Source organism: Dermacentor variabilis, chromosome 2 (assembly GCF_050947875.1).
Source record: "Dermacentor variabilis isolate Ectoservices chromosome 2, ASM5094787v1, whole genome shotgun sequence".
Taxonomy (NCBI): domain Eukaryota; kingdom Metazoa; phylum Arthropoda; class Arachnida; order Ixodida; family Ixodidae; genus Dermacentor; species Dermacentor variabilis.
The window spans coordinates 71278011-71295567 of NC_134569.1; the positions used below are offsets into that span (position 1 = coordinate 71278011).

At 46.5% G+C, this 17557-nt stretch overlaps 1 protein-coding gene across 2 annotated transcripts in view; it reads left to right on the forward strand.

The window, feature by feature from the left end:
• Positions 1-1486: 1486 nt before the first annotated feature.
• LOC142572065 (uncharacterized) overlaps positions 1487-17557 on the forward strand; it is a 28559-nt gene continuing 12488 nt past the window's right edge. The window contains exon 1 of one of the 2 annotated variants that reach the window (XM_075680885.1): positions 1487-1962. In XM_075680885.1, the coding sequence (XP_075537000.1) occupies positions 1935-1962 (28 nt within the window). In that variant the 5' untranslated portion in view covers positions 1487-1934. The remainder of the gene's footprint in view (positions 1963-17557) is intronic. The other variant, XM_075680887.1, reaches the window with a different exon arrangement.

The window sequence follows — 17557 nt, forward strand, 5'->3', positions numbered from 1 at the left end:
GTTTCTTTGTTATATGCATCACGTATTAGGTTATGGTTTAACACAGTATAGCAGAGAATACCATACAGCCTTTTGCAAAGCTGCCGTTAATACCTGCATGATTTTAATTAGTTAATAGATTATAAGCCAGGATTTGCTAGGTAGCTTAGATTGACGACTTAGGAAAACATCTTGCATTCGAAATTGAAGCTGCCCAGCACAAAAAGTTATTTATTCATTAAAATAGTATGTCCTAGCACCGATTTCAAGAAATACGCAACAATACCTGCGGAGAACGGCGTTTGTTTTCTAGGTAACATCTTTGTTATTGTAATTTTCTCGTCCTCGTATCAAAGCGCAAATACATTGCTCATGTATGTATGTACTGTATGTGTATTTCTCATGTATTACTCATGTACACTCGCATTTATCGCTCATATATGTGCCCTTCGTGCAATGCTCCCTATCGGTATCGGCAGCATGTTGCAAATAAATAAAATAAATAAATATAGAAGACACGAAATAAAACATGTACATTACTGGAGTTTACGTAACGAAGCCTTCATTACGTACGCCTGGTTTCGGATAGGTAATAGAGCAGCAATCTCGACACCACCCTCCCCCAGCCCACCCTTTCCGTGATATTGTTCATACTTGAAAGCATCTGTAGAAATAAAAAAAAAGTCTGGCTCAGTCAATTACACACGTGTGTGTGTGTGTGTGTGTGTGTGTGTGTGTGTGTGTGTGTGTGTGTGTGTGTGTGTGTGTGTGTGTGTGTGTGTGTGTGTGTGTGTGTGTGTGTGTCAGGATTGTAACAACTGGCATAATTTTTTGTGCCAAGCTTGTAATTAAAGGCGGAGAGGGAGGGGGGGCCGATAATTATTTTTTTTTCCAATACCGATTAAGCTTTCCAACGTCTCTTCGTCCTCGTATGTCACGCGCCCGCTCGCCAAACCACTTACGTCGACGCATTTGCGAATGAGATGACATGCGACGACGTTGGGTGCTGACCGTGCTCGGATAGTGCCAAGCGCTCGTCTGCGTACGTAGTTGGTCAGGCTCAGTTCGCCATTAAAACGCAATTCTGCTGAAAATCCTGGTAACACACCGAGCCCTATCCGACTTTCGACACGCCCACCCTATAGTCACCCATAGCCCAGAGGTACACAGCCGCAAGCCCGCAAACGCTGAACTGACTGGCTTGTTGCTACGGCAGTGGCGCGAGCACATTCCTTCTCTGTCGTGCCCGGCGTGCGCCGTTTGGCGCTGTTTCATCTCGATGCGAGTTACCAAGGGTTACGAATCATAAATGGCAGCGCTTCTTTCTTCTTCTTCCCCCCCCCCAGCCCTCTTTTGTCTTTTAAGTAAGGTGACACAGTGTCTCCTCGTTCTCCGTTATACATCTCGTCATCGCTAGACGACGCACGCCCGTCACGGCGCACCTGCATCCTCTCGCCCGTTTTGATTTTTTCTTTCGCCCTCCCTCGCGGTCAGCCGCACTGACGAAATAGAGGCGTCGGCGGCGCAGCCCGTTCTTCACAAGGGGTCCGAAAGGAGCGGCCCTGGCAGGCGAGCGTAACACACCGCGTGTACAGAAAGAACGGTCGTCACGATTCCTGGTGCGGCGGCGGCGGCTGCGTTTCCGGCTATCAGGAGTGACCTCCTCCCGCAGCGGCCGCGGCGCCATTCTTCCCTCGCAGCGCACGTCGCCGACGTCGTGCCGCACCTCGCTAGCAGCAGGCCAGGCTCCGCTGGCTCGTTCGCTCGCCTGCAGCGGCGAAAGCGCTCGTGAAGTCGTGAGCCAGGAGGTATCGCGCACAATGACGCCGCCGCCGCTGCAGTTTGGCCGCTGGTAACGCGAACAGCGCTCTGGCTACAGTCCTTCAGTCGCGTCCAGCGAGACCACGCTTGGACGGCTCGCGCATGCGGCGAAGAATATTCAGCGCGGCTTGGATATGATCCTTACGGCGACGGGTGAGTGCGGTCAGTGGTCCTTCGTTGTCCTTTTCGAGTCGGTTTCCGTTATAGCGATTGGTGCATTGGTCCTGGTAATCTCAATGCGAGTCTGCTGTCACGCGGAGCGATTAGAGGTCCTCTAGAAGTCACGTGGTGAGACTCAAGAAAAAAAAAATACGATGATTGAGAAGGTTGAATTTCGGGCGCTAACCGTCCAATGGAGATCAGTCATATCGGTGTTTCTTACGATGGTTCTATCTATGTCGTGCTTCGTTGGGTTTTGGACTCCTCATAGGACGAGAAAGTACACTTCTTATAGAATCACTACACGGTACTGCAATCGTTGCATACCTCTTTGATGGCATGCGCTTAATGCAGATACCCATGTATTCATTTTTGAACAGTGTAACCCTTAAAGGTGCACTAGAAGATGCCGAGTTGGAAGCCAATGATGTCAAGAACCTCGGGAAGGAAATGTTACTCTATTCTACATATTTCTAACCAGCGTCTCTTTATTTAGTGGCATTTCATGTTTCCCTTCATGTTTTCTAGAACGTACCCTATGTCCTCTGTAACTTCAATTTTGAAAAACAAAGTCTTCTACTGATTAAATGAGTGCGAGTTTGCGACGTATAGTAGGCCACCGGTATCAGACGGCACAAAAACACACCAAATAATTCCGTACTTCCCTGCACTGCTGTTCTCACTTTATCACGCAAAAGTACAATATCAACGTCAACATCGCCAAATATTTCATCACGTTATTATGAAGATGGACAATAAATATAAAATTTTGTCGCGTGTGCTATGACTGGAGGTAGAGAACCTTCGCACGTAAACTGTTGTAGCGCTTGTTGCATGGAAAAAAAATGCAACACGGGATACTGCTGGGTTCACATTGACTGCAAAGATTCAAACAAACGCTTTCTTGCAGAAACGGTTGAGCACAATTCAACGCCGCAATTGCTAGAAATGCCTGCCATGCACCTTAGCTAATGGGCTATGAATCTTAATCGCTGTCAACGATACGCAAAAGGCCGCCGTCATAATTTGGCTGGTCATGTGGCCCGAGGACGTGCGAACATCGCTGACTCGTACAGGTCTTATAGGACTCGTATAGGGAGGATAAATAAAGATGGAAGCGACAAAACTGGAACGAATTTCGCTCCGATACTCATATGTATACCTGTAACGGAAATTGAGCCGGTCTGCTTGTATTATATTTACAAAAAGTGCCATGACGCTCACTGACTTAAAGCGAGAAAGAGAATGCTGGCTCTAAATTTCTTCTTTTTTCTAACGTATACACTTAAGAGTCGCGTTTAGGAAGCACTATTCAGAATCATTTAAATACCTTCTACAAGACTGCACGGGTACGGCATTCAGATCAGTATAGATCGGACGTCAAACGTGTCAAACGAGCCATTCTTTATTTATACGTATCATACACGTGAGCAGAACGATGTAATCCGGCGCTTGCAATACGCGTGGTGCAATAAGCATAGTTACAAGGATCATACAGATCCTAATTACAGGAGCCACGAAGTGCAAGAACAGCCACCAGCTGCATAGAAATTAATTGTCATTCTGTTCACCTGAGCTGATTTGTATGCAAGTGATGATTTCAAAGGCTGTCGCCAACGCGAGATATTTTTTTTCGCTACAACTGGCGGCACTTCAGGCACAAAGCTAGGGAAAAGTGGAGAGCACAAAACTCTCGACTAAGTAAAGCTCGCAAAAACTGGAAAGCAGGAAGGTACCCTTCATTTGCAAACGGTAAGCGTCGGTCAAATAAGTTAGTTGATTACAGTGTCTTACACGTGGAATAAAACGAGATATCTGATGGTTTCTCTCTCGCTCTCTCTCACGCTCTCTCTCTGCAGGTGTCTGTAAGAAAACTGATTCTTTCGAACCTTGCACGTGGCTGTCGACGGCCCGCCTTAACGCGTCGCGCTGTCGACTGACGATGCGCCAAGCTTGCTTGCTTGCACTTCTATATCTTTTGTTTTTTACTGACAAAGGCAGCTGTCCCGCATTTGTGGAAGGATGTTTGACGTTTTCTTTTAGAACCGAAGGCCTCCAGCTTAACAATGGGAACAAAGGCTTTCAGTTCGTGGTCAAGATATCGTGGTCGAAAAAAAGCTTCAGTGGCTGTGAAGAGCATATCCGTGAAGGAAGCTTGCTTGGCGTCGACAGTGGTGACGTTACGGATACCGCATATTTGAGCCGGTACTCAGAGGGAGAACAGGATACTTATTTATATGTTACTGTCCAGAGCAAGGAACCAGAATGATTTCCCGATATATTTAAAATGGCGGACCTTCCGTACAACAAGAGAGAATACGTCAGGAATTTTCAAAAATTGGTTTTTACTGACAGCAAAATATGAGCTTTCCATTTAGTTAGTTAGTTAGTTAGTTAGTTAGTTAGCTAGTTAGCTAGTTAGCTAGTTAGTTAGTTAGTTAGTTAGTTAGTTGGTTAGTTAGTTAGTTAGTTAGTTAGTTAGTTAGTTAGTTAGTTAGTTAGTTAGTTTCGTTCTTTTTTCCCTATTCTGTTTGGAACGAGAGAGCTTGTGTTTGTTATCATTGAGCATGCTCCATAGCGTCTCATACTAGCATCAATTACGCATCTTTTTTTATTGTCAAGATCTCTTCCCTCCTCTGGCTTCCCGAAAATAGACACGCAGTGTGACTTCACAAGGTGGTGCTGGCCGCTCTTGCAGTGGCTACGCAATCTTAAATCCCAGAGAAACCTCACAGCGCCTCCTCCATTGCTCCATAAACCACTCTGTGTGCATTTTCACATCTCTAGAACGTCCTGATAGCCAACTGTGTGAGAAACATCGGATTTCAGCATGCGTCTTTTAACGATACATATTCGCCGATTTAACTGCGGTCGCAAGCTTCAGAAACCTGTACCACGATATATTTTTTTTTAATAACAGCAACTTGAAGGGCAGTTCATTAATAGCACTTTAAAGGGCGTTTTCTTTTTAACCGTGGTCACTTTTGCTATGCATTGTAATGAAAATTAAAAAAGAAACTTTGGGTATATACACTCCATGATATAGAAACATCATAGGTATGCTAGTGACGCAAGACTTCGTCCTGTGTTGGCGGAATTGCTGCTTTGTGTGTATCCTCGCTTTCTACAAGTTGACAGATGGAGACTGTTGATGAAGATACAACTCCACGTGTTGCAAGAATGCGGATAGAGAAGGCATGCACTGCGACTAAGACGATTAGTGGCTTCTCCATTTCCTTTCTTCTAAGCGACACCAATCACGTTGTACACGTTTCGAAAGCGATATCTTTGATTCATACGTAGCGCAGGCATACATAACACGCGATAAAGTTGTCGCTTGCTTCGCACGCCGTTACTGAGAAGGCTGCGCCGTAGTAGGTTATACAGCTCGAAGCCTTGAACCCTTTCGCTTGTGAAGCCACCGATGTGAATCTTTGGTCTTCGGGGGTCTCGCAGGCAGCAGTTAAATGTTGTAACATGTTTTCTTTCTATTTTTTTTTTTCATTTAGTGGGCACGCTTATGCCCCCAGTTGTATGCAAAGAGCATTACAGCATTTCGCAAGGCCTGGTAAAAGGGGTATTTCGCGTCACACCTCTTATTCAACAGCAACGTCGGTTGCGTCACTCAAAGCTGCCGTGTTTGTTTTTCCTTTCTTTTGTTTTTCATGTCACTTCGTGTTATCATCCTTCGCTCACTGGCCAATCTATTGCTTGCGTGGAAGGCGGCGACGCAACAGTGACCAACATTTCCCACGTTATCCCTCGCTCACGCCGTGCTCTTCGATGTCCTCCGAAGATGCTCGCGCACCACGCAAACTGTGTCGAACGCTCCCGCCCCGCGCTTGGCACCGAAACGAGCTCGCTCTGGCGAGCTTGCGTATACGCTTCCCGAGAACGCGGTCGTTACGATGCTGGCGTGTGCCTTGAGCCGCGCTTGCGTGTCGCCGTTCGCAGACAACCCGTGCACGAGCGACGAGTGAGCGATTATGCTCTCGGCTGCCGCCACAGTCACGCGACGGCATCGGCGGCGGAGTCGTTTCTGCTTTGTCCTTCCCCCGGTTCGATAGCCCTTGCCCCGTGGCTTCGTCGTCGGCCGTGGTTGTGCAACAGATTTTCACTCGTCGCACGCGCCCACCACCCTTCGACGTCCTTGGTGCGCGCCGCCCGAGCGAAAGGAAAAGCAGCTGCAAAGGCCGGGCGTCTGTAGCGTTTCCTATAGGAGGTTCTGCTGAGACTTGAAGCGTCGTTCGGCTCGTATGTCGTCTCACGGGACTTCCGGCGTCGGCTATAGCGCCGCGGCGCCTTTGTTCTCGAAGTTCGCGAACGGGCGACGCATCGCAGCGGGCGTCCGCGGGAACCGATCTGTCGTTCGACGCGGAGTGGTGACGCGAAGCGTTGCGTCTGGCTGCGTGCCTCGTTTTACGCCTAATGATTTCGATTGGCCACGGCCCGTTTATTGAGACGTCCGGTGCCATTATATTTGCGTCCCTTTGGTTTTCTTTTTCCGCAGAGGCATCGGCTGGTGCTAATATACAGCCCTTAGCCACCCGCGGTTAAGTGCCAGACGCGGCCGTGTCGCTCTGTCTGCCATGCTAATGTGTCGGCTTCCATTTTTCCCTGGAAGTTTCCTCGCACACTCTGACTGCGTGACCCACTTCTAACCTGCTGGTTGCCCTTACACAAAGGATCGTACGCCAGCGTCCTCGACATAGTCGTTCGCGCTTTCCGGAGAAACTATTCAACCGTGTAACCTGATAATAGAAATTCAAGCTTGCCCGTTCGACCTCTGCCTTCATGCGACTTTCAACGATGTAGTGATCCTCGGGTTGTTCAGGTACCCCAGGAGTGGTTTCCACGCGGGCTGTGAGTACAGCCTTTGTCATAGGAAACAATACATGAAGAACGTGGCTGTCACAGAGACCTCGTTGCATCGTCTCACGCCCGTAGAACACGTGGCAGCGAAATGTGTTAGAGGGTGAGGACGAGAGCTCGCCTTCTCCATATCTTTCGAGTCGTCCGGAGTCAGCTTGTACCGTGCATTCGTTATAGCTTCGTTTACGCTGACAATGATATTACATAACGTGTGTGTGCCAGGGGGGAGGAGGATCTCTGTTTTGCGCTATTTTGATCCTTAGCTTCTGGAACTTCTTTGGGAATGTTTTCGCAGGATATTCGTTTCGTAACAGCTCACATAAAAGCTCTTTCTTCTTTCTTTATCCGGTTGCAGCAGGGAAGTTACATCAAGGATACCAAGAATTCCACATTTTCACAATACACTTGCAATTCAGACAACTTGTTTCATTCCGTGATGCTCTTTGGAAAAGAGAAGTCAGTGAACAGACACGTCCTGTGCTCGTATCCCTGGGGTGATCAAAGTGTTTGGAAATGTAAAATGGTTCTTTTATGTATGTTTCTTTAGTAATTCAAACTTTATCAGTATCTGGAAAAACAGCTTGAACCTTAAGTTTTCTTCTTTTGTTCTTCTTCGCAAAGACAGTGGATCCCAACTCAAATATTACTTCATCATGTTCACGCTCGCCGTTCTTCTATACCGGCCCAGGGAAAAAAACCTGGCCATCCTGTTTTGGTTTGCGATGGATCCTATACATAATGTATAAGAATAATATAATAAGACTATTTCCATCGAGATAGCGATGGGGGAAAGTGAGAAAGCTCTAGATGGCTTGACTAGCTCTCTCCTCCCCGGTAGGGGAAAAACGTGCACAATTTAGCACCTTTTTTTTTTTTTTTGCTTGTTAGTGGTCAGTGGTGGCTTTGACACTGATACTAAAGTAAAGCAAGATTAATTAACCATAACCATAGGCAGATAAAACATAACGGAAATGCTCGTAATGAAATAAAACACCTCCAAGTACACGAATTTGCTAGTCCAGTCTGATACATAATAACCACTGCAAGAATAAAGACATGGCAAACGAAAGCATGTTGGAAAATAAGCAGTATAGAAGTAATCTAATTTAGTTGAGAAATAAATTTTTGTATTTGTATTCTTGACGTTGATGTTATGTCTATATGATGCTTAAGACACTTATAAATATGTTTGGTAGTGTGTTTTAACATCTGTTCACCGTAATTTGTTCTATGTAAATATACTTGCCAAACGTCTAAGCTACGTGTCATACATTTCATCTTTTCTTTTTCTTTTTATCAATATTTCATTATCTGAAAGTCGAGAAACATTATGTTTTATTTCCCTCTTATACTGCGAGATTATATGGTAATTGTAAATATCATGTGCCGGCATTACATCTCCTTCCCTTAAATGTGGTTCTGATGGATGACCATATGTGACGTTACAATCATTTCTTGACATGTTTTTCGGCAGAATGTGCAGTTTCTGTATGCTTCGCTGTGTCGTGCTTTCCCATACTAAATGGCAATAATTTAGATACGAGTAAAATAAGGCATTGTACAATATTAACAATAGTCGGCAGAACCCGTTTGTTACATAAGTTATTGTTATGACACTAGAGAGCTTTGATGAAATGCAGCCAATATGGCCGTCCCATGTCATAGTGTCGCTGAAATGTACTTTTATTTTTTTAATGATCCTACTATATCAATTACTGAACCATTAAACATAATATCTATATATAAGTGCGCATATTTATATTTAGGACGAAAAAAGAATGACATTAGGTTTAGTTCTATTAACTTTTAATGTATTATAACGTGTCTATTTCTCTAGGCGCTCGAGCCTTGAATTAGCCTTTGTAAGTAATTCTGATGTTGTTGGTGAGTAGTATCGCCAGCGTATATGACGGTTTCTATTTCAGTGTCTATTTGTACAATGTCGTTCAAATATAGATTAAAAAGAAAAGGACCCCTGCAGGATATCACTTTGGCGGACTCCAGATGAGATTATTTTCTTAATGTCGGATGAGTGTCGATTTAGGTCTGCATATTGTTGTCTGTGTGTTAAATGGCTCAGAAACGGTAAGTTTCTAATTTTTGCATAAGTGTGGTTTAAGTAATACAAAGCCTTAGTGAAATCTATATATTAGGGGCACGTTTCTTCTCTTCATAAGCAGTTAAGTTGAATTCTTTTTGTTGTAACAAGGCAAGTTCTGTCGACAGATGTTTTCCAAATCCAAGTTTGCTGCTTTTACTAGCGAATGTTTTTCACAAAAGCTGTCATTAATGTTTAAATTACCTTTTCAAGTCCTTTTGAGAAAACAGGTAGTGGATATAGATAGAGGCTGATAATTTCCAAAATCGTTTTTGTCACCTTTTCTATGCTCAACTGTCACTCTTGCGAGTTGCATTGTTTTCCGGAAATATTCCGTTTCTCAGGCAAAGGTTAAGATATAAGTGTGACAGGGAGCTATGAGATCGATGACGGGCTTTACGATTTCAATCTTTACACCATCTGCATCACAGCTCCCACTGCTGTTCCTTTCAATGAACATTGTTACAACTTCAGCTTCGTTCACTAGAATTTTGTATTTAATTATGGAGTTTTACGTGCCAAAACCACAATCTGATTATGGGGCACGCCGTAGTGGGGGACTCCGAAAATTTGGACCATCTAGGGTTCTGTAATGTGGACCTAAATCGAAATACACGGGTGTTTTCACATTTCGCCTCCATCGACATGTCGCCGCCGTGGCCGAAATGCCATCCCGCAACCGTACTATCCCAACACCATAGCCACTAAGCAACCACAGTGGGTGTTCACAATGAATTTAACATGACAAGCATACTCTAAGAACCATGCAGAACTATGCCATAGCAGATTATGCGGCTCGAAGACTGTTTCTGGCCTCGAAACCGTTTGCTATCAAAGTTTTCTTTGGCAATTCTACGTCATGATCATCAGGCTGATGCAGTTAGGCGGGCGTTGTTAATCGGTGATCGGGAACAAAAAAAAGCAGTGCGAGAATGCTTTTTGAAGATTTAGGCCTTCTTTAGGACTGGACTAGTTTCCAAGACACTTCTGTGGTCTGCCGCACCCTTTACTACAGCAACAGAGGCGGAGCGCGGCAAATTCACGCGTTCCCTAACCAGGACCGGTCCTTGTGATGCGGTCCCAAAAACATGAAAAAAAAAAAACCGCGGCCGGTCTCTTTCCGTGGATTACAACCTACAATACCGTCCCTTCTTCACGGCCGTCCGCGGCGGTGCTTTTCCTCGCCATCGCGGTTGGGCAGCCGATGGACGTCTGCGCCGATGGGCGCTCGAGTTCAATAACAGTCCCCGCTGTGGACAACGAGCCCTCGTCTCTTCACCCTTGCGCAATCCCTCCTAAGCCGGACATGTCACATTCCTGCCCAAGTCGTTCTGCTCGACGGGTAAGACCACGCTGGCCTAAAAAAAAAAAAAATGTGTCTGTGTGTGCGTGTGCGAGCCGCTAGGCGAGTGACATTCGGTCCATTGACGTCAGCTGGAAACGCCGCGGCCCGTTGCCCTCGGAGCGTGATGTGTGTACGTCCGTTTGTCCGTCCCTTGACGGCGGCCGCTTCCATAATGCTCGCGGAATGGGGTCGCAGCTCTTTTCGATGGTCGCTGCCGCCGCCAACGGCCGACGTCTTTATCGCGGCGCCCGGGGAGGCCTATGGGCGGGCTGTTCCTCCCGCTTACTCGCGGCGCAGTGAACGACTTTCGTTTCCGCGATGCGCCGACGCGGAAGACAAGTCTTTCGGTGGACGCGGTCCACTCCTCGTGCTGCCATATGGTGCGCTGCTTTTGCAACGGTTGGGTCCACTTTGTTTTTTTTTTTCTTTAGAAAGAAGGAAGAACGAGGGTAAGTGGTTTGTGTGAGGGATTTCGACGAGCGCTTAGTTCAGCACGTGGCGATAGGTTTTTTTTTTTCTTTTCTTTTGAGGTGGACGATCTGAAGTGAACAGAGGTTTGCTGTTGAATAACAGCCGTTTTCTTTTATCTTTTAGTGAAGTGCCATGTTCTTCTACGTTTTCTATCTTTTTTTTCCTCCTCTCCTTTTTTTCTGTTTTCTTTTTTTATTGCGACAACGCGTCGTGCGCCTGCTCTTCGGTTAATAGAATAGGGTAAGTGGCGCCCAGTGTTTACATCGTGATTTCTCGTTTCCCGCTAGACGCTGTTAATTGCACGATGTCCTAGTAACCTGTTTCTGTGAGCTTTGAGTCAGAATTTGTTATATTCATTCCAGTGAAAAGTCCAGCGGCAACCGAATACCGTCGCGCACGAGTCGCATTTCCACGTTTAACTGCTGCACTCCGAGTTTGGTCGTTTTCAAACGTAGGCGCCTTCGATGAGTCATTCTAAACTTTTCTCGCATTTCTGTTCAGGCGTGAAGAAGCGTCGCTGCGGGTGTTCCTTCCTCGCCAATAAGAGCCAAGATGACCTTGCTTTGTTCTGTCCTGTAAACGCGTAAAAAATGAAAAACTCACAACAACTGAGCGGCGACCGCGAATGCGTTGAAGGTACAAGGCCATCGTTTGTTTAACGAGACTCAATAGTTCGAAGCCGTGCGAAGCTTGTTTCGCAGCCCAAGCAAAAGTTTTCCGCTTATCCAACTTTCGCATTTAATTTCACGCTCCACCACTTGTCACGTGTCTACTCGCAGCCTGTAAAGCCCAGTACAAAGACGAAGGTCAAAGCTATTGGGCAAGGACACGCGGTCGCTGGAAAAGAGACATGAACAGAGGATAGCTCCGTTCGATCGTTTCAGTTTTAGCGTCTGAGGTCCTCGAGCCTGTTCAGTAGTTAATCTTAAGACGTGCACAATTTAATGTCCACGAAAATGTTTTACATTAAAGAAATAAAAACTCGAATCACCGGCTGGTGGTCTTTCTTCCTTTTTTTATGTTTGTAGGGACGCACAGAGATGTTCAATCTTATAGCTATCCCCGAAAAAAAAATAATTTTGAATTTTTACGTCCCAAAACCACGATCTGATGAGTCACGCCGTATACTGGGCGACTCCGGGTTAATTTTGACCAGCTGGAATTCTTTAACGCGCACCCAATTCACGGTACACGGGCGTCCCTGAATTTCGCCCCCATAGAAATGCGGCTGCCGCAGCCGGGATTAGGTCCTGAGACCTCGTGCTTAGCAGCGCAACGTCACAGCCGCGAAGCCACAACGGCAAGTATAGCCATCCTAACTCGCCGTAGCTCAAACATTGGATGTTACGGGTGCAAACTTGTCAGGTTGTCCCATGTCATCCTTTCACGTTCTCTTTTCTTTTGGGCGGCATACTTGCTTTTCACCTACTTTCATTCCTTTCGTGATCATCTTAATTCGCGGCAGTGTCGCAAATTGCAACAAAGCTATAGCAAGCCTGTATATCTGAGTACGGTGAAGCGCGAAAGACAGGACAGTGCGAGGAGAGCGCTTGTCCTGTCTGGCTCACCTCGCATTGTCCCTAGTAAACTTTTCCAACGACATCACCAAATCTGCGTTTACGCGATATGACTGCAGCTGCATCTCTGGAGATTGTGTCGGGAATGTTTGAGGTGTCAGTGCTGCTGATGGGTCCCCAATACAAAACCAACCTCGTGTTTCTCCACTTGGCTGTACGCTCCCAACTGCGGCCGTTGTGATCGGCACCGAAAAAACGGGGCGGCGCTCGCTAAGCTGCTGGAACACTCAGGTAATCGCCTAGACGTGGTGTAAAACTATTAAAAGTTTATTAGCGTCTTTCCCCCCCCCCCCTCCCCACTTCTACTTATTGTTGCGACGCCCGTTTCTCGAAGCCAGAGCGGCGTTACTATTGGGTAGCGTGGCGTTGTCGGCGGGCTGCAGGCGTCCGGTAGGCCACGGCGACCAGGCAACGACGAGACGATTTCTAGTGCGAAACTTGCACTGTTTATTCAAAGGTTGGTGAATGATAAGAACAGGATGAATGAAGTGGAAAAGTACATTGCGGGGCCCCTGAAATAGGCCCACTAAAATCCTAGGCGGGATCTTGCACACGTCAACGTCATGTGACAGGCACTGAGTCTGGTTGTGGATGGCCGGCTGATCCCTTTTCCCAGGTGACTTTCGCACTTGCTTCCCTCTGCTGGCGGCAACACGCGGGTCGGGGACCGTAGGCGGCGTTGGTTCGCTGAAAGCGTTCTCCCCTAGAGTTGGACAGACAATTGGTGGAAAGTGTTCTCCCCTTGGTCGCACACACAAAGGGGCCTGTCATCACTGCGTGGCGCCTGCCAGACCGGCAACCACACGAGACAACCATAGCATATTAGGAATCCATCTTCCGTTTCGGTTGAGCAGGGTCTTTCGAGCATTCTTTTTGCCCTGAGTGGTACAAGCCAACCGCAACACTGTCCTGTTGGCTTTGCCAGTGTGCTATCAGGTCGTGGGCTTTAACACCTCCAGCAGTGGCAGGTCACACCACGACCGTGTGAGCGTTGAGAAACATAAGTGGTGCAGCATTTACAATTCCGTGATCTTTCCTTTGTTTTCATAAGGAAGCCACGCGAGCAACCGTTCGCGTCATGCCGCGGAGACGAAGTAGAACAAGGCATACGTACGCCACTCGCCTAGAACGTTTTGAGCGTCCTAGATTGCTTCTGTTCTTAAACTCCGCGAGCACTAACGCTGTCTGGTTAAGCATAGGTGCGAAGACCTGTTTGAACGAGCTGGCAAACTTGAACCGCTTCACCTCTTCCCCGCTAACACCCAGAAAAAAGATGGCGCCGCTGCTTTCAATGAGCGCCACGTTCACATTGCATTGCATCCGCTGGCTTTTTCCATCGTTAATCGCTGCTTTTCTCTTCCGACCACATCAGTACGTAATTGCAACTGGAACAGTGCCAGCTGTCAACCTTACGCTGCTTCGCTGGCGTTCCCGACCCTGAGCCTTGCAGTCTGCGCTGTACCTGCCAACTCCTATTCGCCGTCCTGTCCGCGCTCTAATATTTGCTCCATTAAATGGAGCAAATAACATCGCTGTGCAAGACCAAAGACATTGCCTTGGAGTGCGTCCACCACAGAAACTGAGCTGTCACTTGGCTAGTCTTTCTCCTGCTGTTCGCTGCTGACTTTCGCGAGCTGTCATGTGGTCACTTGTTTTATAACACGAGAAGACTTGTTGCTGGGCTAGTTGGTCAACGGTATATTCTAAAATTAAAAGAGCGTAAAAAAAAAGGACACGGACAAGACTGAACTACACAAGCGCGCAACATGATAGCGTTTATGATATTCAGTCTTGCCCGTGTCCTTTTTTGCGGTCTTTTAATTTGCTTGTTTTATAGCTCGAGTCAGTCTTTTTAGACTCCCATGCTTCCCCAACAATAGGCCTGTGCAGATCCTAGTCTCCCGCGCATGCGTTTTCCTCACTCCACATACCAGGAATTTCGCATATAGGAAGGAGCTACTGCAATCTCCGAATGAGGAGGGTTTCCATGCTTTCATTTAAATAAACATCTAAGCCACAGGGCCAATCTCTCAAGGAAAAATAAATTGGAGCACCAGGTATCACTTTAATCCACCTTAATCCAATTTTGGCTGTGGACCAGGGACATGACTCTTACAGCTTAACCATTGGCTTGCCCGAGCTCAAATTTTGCACAGATGTGGCCTTTTGCAGTGTATTAAGTTTGGTACGACGTTCGGGCGTCTTAATTGCTTGTTGCGCCCAGCATATTCTGGGTATTTCTGCGAAGACTACCAAAAAATGTTATGTATCACCTGTGGCCTATAGTACAATTCTTGTACTCTGGCTGAATTACCGAAAGAGGCTGACGGAATTACGTTTTTAAGTAATTGGCTTACAGCACCTATTGCAATTTACAAATTGTAGCCGCGGATTTCGCAAGCTAGACTCACTTGATACCAATTCTCAGAACGACACTACTTCAGGGATATTATCTCCCGAACTTTCAGAAGAAATACGTTGGTGGTTTAGTTATTTTTGTGCTTCAATCCATTTGGGGATAAAAGTAAGTGGAACCAAAGTGTAGTTTAAGGCGCAAGTCTTATTTGCCTCATAAAGCAAGAAACCCGGCATCCGGCGCTACATGGGAATGCAAGAAAACACACGTTACCAACCGGTGACGTCGCCTGTGTGGCGTCACCACTAGACTTAGACCTGCAGCGGCTTGCACAGCGACATCCCACGGTGAACAGTCACGGCGTCGGCCGGACGCCGTGGCCCAACCCGAAATACTGACCTGGCCCACTGCCAAAATTGGATTAATGTGGATTAGAGTGAATTAGGGTGGATTAAAGTGGATTAAGATTGGGGCAAATTAGAGCAAGGTGGATTAAGGCGGAGCTTTAATTTGAGGCGATAACTTAGACAAGTCCTCATGCTTTCGCCTTCAAATCACGTGAGGATACTAAAAGACTGTCAACTTTTTTTACCGCAAGTTTGATGGCGCATATCTCGAAGATAGTGTCATGTACGCAATTCTTTCCAAGTGGATACGACTTACAGTCTCTCCGGCTACAATTAGGAAAGTGCAGTATGTGCCGTAAGGTAATTAGTTAAAGGACTTGATTAGTAATATTTTAATTAGTCAGTTACCCGTTTCCATTTCTGGGGAAAATAATGTCAGCCCCTTTGAACAATCCAGCTCCAGCACTAGAATTGGGCTATCTGACACAGGTGAGCTTTAAAATTTACTGTAAACATGTTTCGCGAGGCGTGACCACGGGAAGAAAGGACAGTAGGCTAGGTAAAGCGAAACAGGAAGTCCCGGGTTTGCACTGTTGTTCGGAACTTTCCATTATTTATTTGGTATGTTTACCCGGTTTATTTCATGAGATGTGCAATGGGAGCTGGCTCGCGCAAGTTCCATCGTCAGCTCGATTGTAATACATGAGCCCACAGACATCCGACATGGAAAAATCACTTTTCTCACGCCTAATTTGAGGTTGTGAAAACGTCAGTGATCCGAATCCCGGCTAGCTCTTTCGGTTTGCGCCGATCACCTGAATCTTATTTGCACCCGCCGTGGTTGCTCAATGGCTATGGTGTTGGCCTGCTGAGCACGAGGTCGCGGGATCGAATCCCGGCCACGGCGGCCGTATTTCTATTGGGGAGAAATGCGAAAACACCCGTGTACTTAGATTTAGGTGCACGTTAAAGAACCCCAGGTAGTCGAAATTTCCGGAGTCCTCCACTACGGCGTGCCTCATAATCAGAAAGTGGTTTTGGCACGTAAAACCCCATAATGTTTCTTTTAATCTTATTTGCTATGTCACTGGTACTTTTCTAAGATCATTGCTCGCGGATGGAGGGAGAAGAGTTCCTACAAGCTTTCCGATCTGAGGTCTTCCAGTAGCTCTCTCGGTAAACTATCACGTGCGCAAAATACCCACTTTCTATACTGATCCTTTTTAGCCATACCCGCCGTGGTTGCTCAGTGGCTATGGTGTTGGGCTGCTGAGCACGAGGTCGCGGGATCGAATCCTGGCCACGGCGGCCGCATTTCGATGGGGGCGAAATGCGAAAACATCCGTGTGCTTAGATTTAGGTGCACGTTAAAGAACCCCAGGTGGTCAAAAATTTCCGGAGTCCTCCACTACGGCGTGCCTCATAATCAGAAAGTGGTTTTGGCACGTAAAACCCCAAATATTATTATTATTATTTTTAGCCATATAGCACAACATATCTGGTAGCCTGAGCTCCTATGTGTCTCATCTTTGCACTTAGGTCGTAATTCACACGAGTCTCACCAAATTTTTTTGTTATAATAATTAATGTATGTGAGGATATGGCGCCTCACAGCGACCCCTGCCACTGCTCTGCTTCGACGTGCAATAAAAACAGGAACAATCTTGAAATAACAAAGCACTCGCAATAGCACTAAAGAACGAGTTTCTGCAAGTAGCTCCAAGTCGTGACACAAGAGCTACAAGTTCAGAATCCAAGTTCACAAGCTAGAACACAAGCACACCGCAGCCTGTGTGAAAAAAAAAACTGGAAAATAACGTGGACATGGACACATACAAAATATACATGTATGGGACCACGGACTCTATATCTCCACACTGGGTCGCAAACGTCAATGCGCATTCCTGAATAAGTTTAAATAAGAATCATAAAACTAAACTGAAGAGCCTAGTTTTCCTTTTCTTAATATACGTGGGAAATCTTTCTTTCTATACGAAAGAACATAATTCAATTCTTTATGTGGCTGGTTACACGCATAGCAAGAGTGAGATTAGAGCATATATTTAACGTTCCGCTATTTGAAGCCGTTTTGTCTATTTGCTCTAAGGGTGCAGAAGCGAACTCCTTCCGGCAGTTCTCTTTTTTTGCTATTTTTTAAGAGAAGTTCACGAGTTCATTTTTTCCTCGTTCTCAAAAGCGCAAATCGGACAGTAGTTGTCATGTGAACTATGCAAATCATTGTTCTCCACCCGGCCTCATCAAACCTTCCTCTATAGCGCCGGAGGTAGAGCGTTGCAGAGAAGTCGCACGCTATAGCTACAGAAAAGGGCTAGCAACTCACCGCTACAATTCGTCAAGTACGATACCCACGTGGTTTCGCAAGGCAGCCCAATGTGTATGTGTGGCTTTCGTGTCTATTCCCAGGCGTCGCGCACCGCGTTGAACTCGGGGTTTTCCAAGAACAGCCCACCATGTAAATGACTCCGAATTCAACGGATTCAAAGCCACTCGCGTGGGAAACGTGTACGTCGG